We start from the raw sequence: 11,364 nt of genomic DNA on the forward strand, positions 1-11,364 counted from the left end.
ATTTATTGGGTGAGAAAGACTCATAGAAAAAGATGAAGAGTTAATGTCTGGTGTACAGTCCCTCCAGAATAATGTCTCAGCGTGTGAGCAAGCTCACGCTCTCACCCAGAACATAATCATGGGAATGATTCGGCAAGCCATAGCAGGACAAATTCTCATGGAGGCAATCAACTTGATTCAGCCCCATGTAACGGAGGAAGAATTAGTCCTCCGGCCCCGGGGGAGACTAGTTAATGCTTCGTACAATCACCATCAGCAAAGCTTGCAGTTATTCCTAATAACTGTGGCAGACAAAGAAATTAGAGTACTCCACCCAGTAGTCCCACTGGGACTACAGATTAATGATAACTCAGTAATGTACTCCAGAGATCCTAACACTTGGGCCTGGCAGAAAGAATGTGTGAAACACAGTAAATGTAAAGGGGTGTAGGAGAAAAGAAGTTTTGGGCTATATCTGTGAAGACCAAACATTGGAGGAACATGATGAATGCTTCTTCCCACAACCTGGGAATAAGTCTCACTATTCCAGAAAAAGGGGTCTGTTTTAATCTATGTTGGTAAAGCATGTGTATCTAAGAACTGTGTGGGAAGCACTGCAAGATGGGGATCTCTGCTCCAGATGTTAATAAAAACACACAGGCACACACCCAGCTCAGTAGTTATCAGACCAATTCTAGTAATAAATCCTTTATTGGTATCCAAAATAGTGAAGCCCCCTAACTGCATTGTGAGCTCCCTCCAAGGAACACCACCCAAAGTCAGGAATGATAGCTCCCATGGTCTGAACACAACAACTTTGGTATATTTCCTTGTTTACATATAAACAAATCTAGTGTTCTCCCTTGAACCACTGTTTCTCTACAAAAACTCCTACCCATGCTCAAGTAAGTGTTCTGATGCCTGGATCCAAAACCTGCATCAGTTCCATTGGGACTTCATCTTCTCCTGACTGATCATGCTGGGGGCTCTGCTTGTCTCCAGCACTCCGGACCCTCAACTACCACCACCACCTGGGACCCCCAATCGATTCAAGCTTCATGGAGTGGTGAGAACCCAGCTCATTCTCTCTCTCTAGGTATAGCCTTCTGACCCTGACTTGTGTGATCAGTTATAGTTTTGTAAAGCTGACTTTTATAATCAAATTTAAGTTGGATTTAATATTATAACTGTTTTGTTTGTTTAGCTCCCCTATGTTTATTACCTGGCAATAAATAACTTTCATGATTAAGCTGATTGCTTCTCTCCCCCAGCCTGCCCGCCTTCATGGGATTTTTTGGTTTCCTCATTCACTCTGCAGCAACGCTCCTCGTACCTAAGCTAAAAGATCCCTGCAGCGCCCAAAAATCCTGTGGGGTTTGCTCATCAAGTGGGTTACTACTATAACAATTGTAACGTGAAAGTGGGAACAGAGACCTACTGAACCTGGGACATATAAGGGTGGCAGCTTGGAAGTGCTGCTCGACCCAGCCTGCTCAGGCATGCTCTATTCCGGTGCGTTGCCCATGGCATATGAGGGTGACAGCTTGGAAGTGCTGCTCAACCCAGCCTACTGAGTCCATGGACATATTAGGGGTTAGCTTGAGAGTGCTGATTAATCCAGTCTTCTCAGACACGCTCTGTGTGTGTGTGTGTGTGTGAGTGTGTGCGTCTGATTCTGGGGCTGGAAGAACCCAGCCCTGGGGAACCTAGGTCCTGCAGGATAGCTCCATTGGGAGGGAACTTGCAGCAGGGAGAAGCAGAGCTCCGTACGAGAACACAAGTGACACATGCAATACATTGATAGATGTACAGAACACCCCCTATCCCAGAAGAGTAACCCTAATAAATGAGCATACCCCAAAGTAACGGGCAAAGCTAGTAACAGTAATGTATGGGTTACCTAAAATCAAAAAGGTTGATATCTTAAAAGCCGATTGGATAAAGATTAAGTCATCTGTAATGCAGAACTGTATAAAAGAACATGGTCTCAAACTGGAGAAACACTGGAGTAGAAACTGAAGAATGGGACTGAAGGACCAGATTAAGATCAGAGAAGGCGAGGACTATCGTGGAAGGTGGAAGAACTTCCCGGGGCCCCAAAATGTGGTCATTTGGGCCCATCTACCAATTCTGTCTCATCTGTTGTTATTTGTCAGGCATAAATGTATGTCCAGACACTATAAAGTGACAGGTTTCAGAGTGGTAACCGTGTTAGTCTGTATCAGCAAAAAGAACGAGGGGTACTTTTGGCACCTTAGAGACTAACAAATTTATTTGAGCATAAGCTTTCGTGAGCTGAAGCCCACTTCATCAGATACATGCCTCTGAAAGCTTATGCTCAAGTAAATTTGTTAGTCTCTAAGGTGCCACAAGTACTCCTTGTTCTTTTTTTTATAAAGTGACAATCATTCTGTCTGAAATGATTAAACCTAAATTGGATGCACTTGTGACTCAGTGTCTCAACTTTTACCCCTAACATCTCCAATAGCGATATCTATGCCTGGATTGTGCAGCAATAGTTTTTTTGTTATGTTTTTGTTTTTGTTAAGGAGTTACCCCCTGTGACGAACTGGGACTGTTCTTACTGTGGTCTGTGAATGCTGACAGGGGAGTGTGGCTAGGATAGTCTGCATTGGAGGATGGTGGACTGCCCGAAGGCAAATACCTGAGCGTGTAACATGAGAACCCAGGAAGGGGTTGGAGGCCAGGTGACACCTTGGCCCGGGAAACTGAACAAAGGCTGTGGGAGGGGTCGCTGAAGGCAGAGTGCTGGAAGCGGGCTGGAGAGATGGCTGGGAGGCAGAGATGGCTCTGACCCCCCAAAGGGGGGTGGGCTGGGATGCCCTGGGACCCCAAGCTGGACCTAACTGAGGGGGGCCCTGTTGTCTGTGCCTGCAAGACCTGTCTTGGACTGTATTCCTGTCATCCAAATAAACCTTCTGCTTTACTGGCTGGCTGAGAGTCATGGTGAATCGCAGGAAGCCGGGGGTGCAGGGCCCTGAGTCCCCCAATACTCCGTGACACCCCCTCACCGAACAATTTCTGAAGTGTGATTTTTCCTGTTCTGTTCTCCACAATTAAAGAAGGTCACACCTTATTCACTTGGCTCTTCATGACATACTAGATGCATCCATAGTTCTTTCACATACTCTGTGCTCTAACTCTCTGGAAGAACTGGGTAACAGTCAGGATCACTGCCTACAGAAACTGAATCAGAGTATATGCACTACACAAACATCTGAAACATCAAGCTGTGTATGCCTAAACTGAGTAATTGCATGATTTTATTGCTGTAACTTTTGTCCTTCCCTCACCTCACCTCCCTTTCTACTATAGGTTATCATCACTCTCCGTGCTCATGTAAAGTTAGATTGTAAGCTCTTTACAGAACAAATAAAAAAAACCCTAAAGTGCTTAAATTTATAGGGCAAACCAATACACTTTTGCAATGTGCTTTCATTTTAACCTGCACACACTGTACATACTTGTTCCACGTAATGAAAGTTCCTCTCTGTGTTGAGATGCCAAGACCAGCAATTTGATTCATTTGTAGTCCTGCAGCTAAAAGTAAAAATATATTTTAAAAGTTGAAAAAGCACTTTTATGCTAATATTATAACACAACATAAATATACACCTTATGGAAAGTTAGAAAATTATTCAACAAATGTAATAAATACTGATTTTTACTCACTGGACAGCTAAACAAGTGACATAACTGCTGAAATAACCAAGTACACAGCACAGATCAGCAGAGCTAGACCAATTTGTTCCAAAATAGTTGGACACATAATCCTGGATTTTACAAAAGCAACGTCTGCACATTGGCCCTTTCATTGCCTATATTTTTATTAGGCAATCCCTGTAGGCCTATTCAGGAAGCATCAAGAGGGGAAGACAACTACTGTGCCCCCATGGCAGAAGTAATGAGACTTTCAATAGGGATGTTCTAGATACCTTTGGGAGCATAACATAGGCTAGATGAAAGGCAATAAAGTGCTATAAATAAACAAAATCACTTTTGTGTTGCATGGACAATGGAGAGGCTTCACCCTGATAATGTAGGTCTTCTTGATATTATTAGTTTGTGGAAGCACTCATACAGACAAAGTATCCCTGCCCCATGGAGCTCACAAATCTAAGAAAAAAATAATTTGTGATCTCTGAGCTACTGAAAGGGACTTCATATAATCATTCAAACTCAAGAAGCCAGGCCTCTTTAAATGAATATTTCTAGAATTAAAAGCAAACACAGTAAATGTGGTCTAAAAATTATATTTTGTAAATGAATGCTTTTATAAAATCTTCTAGAAATAAGGTAATTGTGGAGATATTTCTTTCTAAATTCCAGTGAAAACAAACTTTTCCTCAGAGTTTAAACCCAAACACTGCAACTTTAATAACCAGAATATGCAGCTGACTTCACTGATTTTCATTATTTATGCTGAGAAAAAAAATCAAAATACAGAAAGTGAACAAAAAGCATGACTAGCAACATGCAAACTGGATTTTAATATAGGTATTAGTAATGTAAGAAGTGTCTTTGTTCACTATATATGATTTTTAAGTTGACAATGTCCCTTTACATTTAAAAAAAATTGTAGAATTTTATATTCGCTGAGTGACTTACTAATTTTGTTATGACACCTTTTGTGTAATAACAAAGATTTTTTATTTTAAGTTCAAAATTAGTGTTTCAGAAATTATACAAATGTTTAAGGACTAAATTTGATCTTCACATACCCTAAAGGGAGCTTTGGTTGATTTCAAAGGGACTTGCATGCAAGATGTCCAAAGGCTGAATTTCGCCCAAAGGATACGTTAAGAAATCCCATTTAAACTGAAGAACTATACACAGTGAACCAAAATTAGTCCTAATTTGAGATTTTTGTTGCTCTCTGGTAAGTTATTACTGAAAGCTTCATTAAAATAAATAAATAAGCCCCAATCCTGTAAACACATGCTAATGTGAAAATTTTCATGTATTAAGTTATTTAGATGCATAAGGATTTACAGGATTAGGTCGTTAGACAGTTCTTAAGGTATTTTTTAGTTTCCTATTCAGCAATATTAATGTGTTTTCTAGAGATGACATGTTGCATAAGTACAAAAATAACATAGATTAAATGGTTTTAGTTAACATCAGCTACTATTCTGTGGTTTCATGAATGATTACCTTGTACTGCCTCTTTTATTACATCCATGAACTGAGTCCACAGAACTTCAGGATTTAGTTCAACCCAGCCAAGATGAGGATGAAGTGTTTCTACCTGTTTGCAAGAAGTATAGTATTACTATGAACAATAACAATACTATGAGTGTCAAGGCTCCTGCAGTATATACAATAGGGACCAGTATACATCCCTACTGTAATTCCACTGGCACACTGGAGGAATATCAGAGATGGATCTCACCCCTTTACATTTAAAATGTTCCCTTTAATAAGCCCATAATACAGAAGGCTTCATCCCCAAAGCTTTAACTGGCCTTCTTGCTCACTGAAGTGGAACAAGTAGGCTCATTTAGGTTTCTTGCTAGTCAGGAGAAAATCCTGTCCCAACTGTGTTAATGTTTTCAAAGCAGAAAGAATTAGCTTTTGTTGCACTCCAGCAGGAAGGAAATTCTGCTCAGAAAACTGAGGAGGAAGGTATAAAAAGGACTTTAATTGTAGTCTTTAAGTACAGTCTTAAATCAAAAGTTTACATTTCTTGCAAGTTTAATAATTTTTTTTAAAGCCACACATTAAAAGGGATTTTTTATTTCTAAACATCTGCTCATTTATTTTATCATAATTATGTTAAAAGAACAGGAGTACTTGTGGCACCTTAGAGACTAACAAATTTATTAGAGCATAAGCTTTCGTGGACTACAGCCCACTTCTTCGGATGCATATAGAGTGGAACATATATTGAGGAGATATATATACACACACATACAGGTCTGTCTCGCTTACAGACAACCCCCCCAACCTAAAGCAAATACTCACCAGCAACCACACATCACTGAACAAAAACACTGACCCAGGAACCTATCCTTGTAACAAAGCCCGATGCCAACTCTGTCCACATATCTATTCAAGTGACATCATCATAGGACCTAATCACATCAGCCATACCATCAGGGGCTCGTTCACCTGCACATCTACCAATGTGATATATGTCATCATGTGCCAGCAATGCCCCTCTGCCATGTACATTGGCCAAACCAGACAGTCTCTACGCAAAAGAATTAATGGACACAAATCTGACATCAGGAATCATAATACTCAAAAACCAGTGGGAGGACACTTTAACCTGTCTCAGAGTAACAGCCGTGTTAGTCTGTATCCGCAAAAAGAAGAACAGGAGTACTTGTGGCACCTTAGAGACTAACAAATTTATTAGAGCATAAGCTTTCGTGGACTACAGCCCACATTCTATATGCATCCGAAGAAGTGGGTTGTAGTCCACGAAAGCTTATGCTCTAATAAATTTGTTAGTCTCTATGGTGCCACAAGTACTCCTGTTCTTCTTTTAACCTGTCTGGCCATTCAATGACAGACCTGCGGGTGGCTATCTTACAACAGAAAAACTTCAAAAACAGACTCCAACGAGAGACTGCTGAGCTGGAATTGATATGCAAACTAGATACAATCAACTCAGGATTGAATAAGGACTGGGAATGGCTGAGCCATTACAAACATTGAATCTATCTCCCCTTGTAAGTATTCTCACACTTCTTATCAAACTGTCTGTACTGGGCTATCTTGATTATCACTTCAAAAGTTTTTTTCTCTTACTTAATTGGCCTCTCAGAGTTGGTAAGACAACTCCCACCTGTTCATGCTCTCTGTATGTGTGTATATACACATCTCCTCAATATATGTTTCACTCTATATGCATCCGAAGAAGTGGGCTGTAGTCCACGAAAGCTTATGCTCTAATAAATTTGTTAGTCTCTAAGGTGCCACAAGTACTCCTGTTCTTTTTGCGGATACAGACTAACACAGCTGCTACTCTGAAACCCATAATTATGTTGTTACTTTACAACTCCCATGTAAAATTAGGAAAAGTAGATAAACTTATTTGTGAGTCAGTCCCAGTCTGCACTAAAAACAGACATTTTCAAAAATTGCTTCATTCAGCACCATCAAGAGTAGTCTCAAATATTTTTTTAAAAAACATCTGAAGATAGTTGTGACCAACCTATAATGACTGGTGCACTCATCTACACTGTTTTCTTAAACCAGCTTTTAAAAAAAATAAAAACATACAAAAAACAGGCTTTTTGTAGCATAGATGTGGCCTTAAAACAGGAACTGACAACCCACTAGAGTGCTGCTGAATTATAACCATGGAAAATTAAAAACAAACTTTAGCACACCATTTTCAACTGCAAAACACATGAAAGTGCTTTTATGCTAACTGTTTAACTGAATTACCACCCAACTGTTACTTCATGTATGATGGGTCACAGATGTTTTAACTGCATTAGAATATAGCTACCAGCTCAGCACTTGAGCTGTACTGCAGAGTTCTCTCTAAGGACTAACAAAAGTTATTTTTAGTGGGTATTAGCCAATTTTGTATTAAAGAAAACTACAAAAAACTCTATCAAGAGTTAAACTGAACATTATATAGCAAATCCAATGTCTATACAAAATTTTAATACTAACCAGTCTAACAAAAAAGCTAACGTAATATACATTTTTCAAATCAAGGACAGATAAAATTATCTCTTCTGTTTCTTTGGAACTTAACACATTTGAAGTTCACCTTACCACTAATTCTATCAGTATATTATTGGTAGAATAAATTAAAAATATAAAAGGCTAAGAGATTCTTGCATCCAAAGTATAGGAATGTTCAAAGGAAACAATAGGCAGTTTTTATGTCTAATGCTGATTTTGAGCCGCTCCTGTGACCAATATAATATTCTATTTAAATACTTATACTGCACCCCAGTCATGTTTATCATCATGACATATCTGCACTCAAACTCTACTCTGAAGAAAATATTAAACAGTAGCCACTAATTCAGAGTATAATTTAATTATGCTACTTTGCAGTTATGTAGCACCTTTCATTAAAGGATGTCAAAGCACTTTGCCAACATTATGCTTCACAACACAACTGTGATAGGCATTATTATACTCGTAATGTAGAGAGTTAAACTGAGGGAGAAAGATACTAGATAACTTGCCCAAGATGAGTTAAAAAAATAATCTTCAGAATTGAGACCACAAACCAGTGCTCCTAACCCCTAATAATCTCCCTACAACAAGTGCATACTTCTCTCTTCCATCTTCCAAAGAAAGGACCTTTTCATCATCAAAATTAATGTATTTCAGTATATTCGCTGGCACAATATAGTAGGATACCCTTGTCCACTCTTGCTCCAGAACTAACACGGCTACAGCCATTTTCTGGCTGCTCACATTTTGATGTGACAATTACCCAGAGAGTATATCAAAGATGAAAATTACATTAGTTTGCAGTCCAGGATTTGCTATACTCAATCTTCAACTAATTACTTCTGAAGGAATTCTACACCAAAAAATTAAAAATTCTGCAAAATTCTGCATATTTTAAATGTGGAGGCTCCAGCATGGCAGTGGGGAGCACAGGCCACTGACTGCATGGAGGTGGGAGATCACCCTGTAACGTGGCCCTCTCCCCGCCCTGGGACATGTACTCGGTGGTGAGGCTGCACCTGACCCTGACACACTGCAAGGGCCAGGCCTGCCCCAGAAACACCCCAGGTCCTGCCCCTCCATACTATGCACACCAAGATAGCAAGTGAGATGGACAGAGTCTCGCACACATGCCCAGCTCTGGCCCCCAATCCAGGTGCGGGGCAAGCAGGCTCAGCCCGGCAGGATCCAAGTTGACGTTGCACTCTATACGATTTTATGAAAATATGCTAATGTAACTGGAATATACTTCATGCAAAAGGTCTCTTGTAAGGTATTATTACAAAGCTTATAATCAACTGAGTGTGATTATCCTTTTTTTATAAATGTACCACTCTTGTATCTGAAACTAGAAATATGAAATATAACTCTGAGGGCCTATTGTAATTATGCAAAGTGTGGGCCATTAAAGGTGGTTTGGAATCTTAATGACTCCCATTAACCAGGACAATTGACTGCAGATGGCTCTGTTTTACCTGTAAGTCTTCCTGTATACCTGTTTGCTGGCAAGTGGGCATGAAGTCTTACAGTGACATGTGATCACATCACCTGAACTGGAATCCATTTTTAACCTGGTGCTTTTCCATTGAGAGGCGGGGTGGGAACCCAAAGGGACAAAGGATTCCCACCTTATATATAAGTGGATGGAACAGAACAAAGGGGGAGGCAGCCATCATGAGGAATCCCCTAGCTACCACCTGAGCTGGAACAAAGGCTGTACCAGGGGAAAGGACTGTGCCCAGACTAGGAAGGTGTCCAGTTTGTGGAAAAAAACTTATTGAAGCATCTCTAAGGGTGAGATTTTCTGTATTCAGTTGTATTAGTGTACTAGACATAGACTTGCGTGTTTTATTTTATTTTGCTTGGTAATTCACTTTGTTCTGTCTGTTACTACTTGGAATCACTTAAATCCTACTTTCTGTATTTAATAAAATCACTTTTTACTTATTAATTAACCCAGAGTATGTATCAATACCTGGGGGGGAGGAAACAGCAGTGCATCTCTATCAGTGTTATAGAGGGCAAACCATTTATGAGTTTACCCTGTATAAGCTTTATACACAATAAAACAGATTTATTTGGGTTTAGACCCCATTGGGAGTTGGGCATCTGAGTGTTAAAGACAAGAACACTTCCTTAAGCTGCTTTCAGTTAAGTCTGCAGCTTTGGGGCAAGTAATTCAGACCCTGGGTCTTTGTTGGTGCAGACAGGCATGTCTGGCTTAGCAAGACAGGGTGCTGGGGTCCCGAGCTGGCAGGGAAAGCAGGGGCAGAAGTAGTCTTGGCACATCAGGTGGCAGTTCCCAAGTGGGTTTCTGTGATCAAACCGGTCACACCAATTAGTGTGGGGTGATCCAGGTGTGTGGCAATCTGGGTGAGGGTGGCTCAGTGGAGGAACTGGATGGACAGGAGCTCATTGCGGGGTTCCGATGCAAGGGGAATGGGACTCTGCATGGGTAGTCCAGGTGAAGGTGGCTGGGGCACACTGGTAGAGTGGAGGTCCGGGTGCAGCTGGTTGGGGCTCAGTGGGGTGGGGGTCCGGGTGCAGGGGGGACTCATCGGGGGTGGGTTCGAGTGCAAGGGGTGGTCTGGGTACAGGATGGTGGGGGGGGTCCAGATGCAGGGGGGAGAGGCTCGGTGGGGATCTAGATGCAAGGGGGAAGGGGAAGGCTTGGCAGGAGGGCCTGGGTGCAGGGGGTGACATTTGGTGGGGTGGGGTTTCAGGTGCAGGGCAGCTCAGTCAGTGGGCTCTGGGTGTGTGTGGGGCAGGTATGGGGGGGGGTCTGGGTCCATGGGGGTTGGGCAGATGGGGGAGCAGCTCCCCGTACAGTGACCCCTCCCACTGTGACTGAGAAGTGATGGAGGTTACCTTTTGCACTTCACATAACAAACCACATGCATATGAAACACATATATTAAACTACCTATTACTCCATGTATCTCTTATAAAGACAGAGCTTGCAAGAAGACGAGCCCCTCTCCCCGGGGTAGGCAGAGTCTGTCCGTGGAGGGGCGGGGACTGGCCCATGCACGGCGGGGCTAAGGGCGGGGTGACAGCAAAGCCCCATCTCGGAGGAGCTGCCGGGGGAGAGGGAGCGCGGGTTACAGTGTGCCCGGAAGGGGAAGAGGAACAAGGTCCCCATAACATGTGCTAGTGGGTGGAGCTGAGCTTCCTCCCTACCCACAGCAGCCGCCTCCTGCCCCCCCGCCACTTTCCCTCATTCACCTTCTTGCTGCTGGAGCCTCTGACTGCGGCCCTCTTGTCGTAGACGTGGCAGCGCACCGTCGTGCTGCCCACATCGACCCCCACCACATACGAGGCGGAGGCGGCAGCAGCGCTCGCCAGCCCTTCCTTGCAGCGCGGCATCCCCCCACAAGGCGGCGGCGGCGGTTGGGCGCGGCGCGGGAACGCACTGACCACAGACCCGCGGCGTCCCGACGCCATGGGCGGGCCTATGGGTGGCCCGGCCGGTTGAGGAGGGAGGGGCCGGGGGCAGGAACGAACGGGGCAGGGATTAAGCAGAGCTCGGGGGAGCTCCAGCTGTCTGCTAGAGGCAATGGTAAACGCTGGATCCCGCCCGTTTTGGACCCAACCCAGCCGGCTGGACGAAGACTCAGCAGAGCCACTGCTGGTACTTTAATACATAAATGAACTAAACCCCCAGAGCAGAGAGGCCGACTACTAATGAGCCAGGTGTGTTTAGGCAGGCCACTC

At 42.9% G+C, this 11,364-nt stretch overlaps 1 protein-coding gene across 2 annotated transcripts in view; it reads right to left on the minus strand.

Annotated features, from left to right (window-relative positions):
* The window catches only part of GK5 (glycerol kinase 5), a 96,657-nt gene extending 85,580 nt beyond the window's left edge, over positions 1–11,077 (minus strand). The window contains exons 1-3 of one of the 2 annotated variants that reach the window (XM_034781078.1): positions 10,876–11,077; positions 5,155–5,248; positions 3,465–3,540 (exon numbers count right to left, since the gene is read on the minus strand). In XM_034781078.1, coding sequence (XP_034636969.1) covers positions 3,465–3,540; positions 5,155–5,248; positions 10,876–11,016 — 311 coding nt within the window. In that variant the 5' untranslated portion in view covers positions 11,017–11,077. The remainder of the gene's footprint in view (positions 1–3,464; positions 3,541–5,154; positions 5,249–10,875) is intronic. The other variant, XM_034781079.1, reaches the window with a different exon arrangement.
* Positions 11,078–11,364: the final 287 nt, after the last annotated feature.

Source organism: Trachemys scripta, chromosome 9 (genome assembly GCF_013100865.1).
Source record: "Trachemys scripta elegans isolate TJP31775 chromosome 9, CAS_Tse_1.0, whole genome shotgun sequence".
Lineage (NCBI taxonomy): Eukaryota > Metazoa > Chordata > Testudines > Emydidae > Trachemys > Trachemys scripta.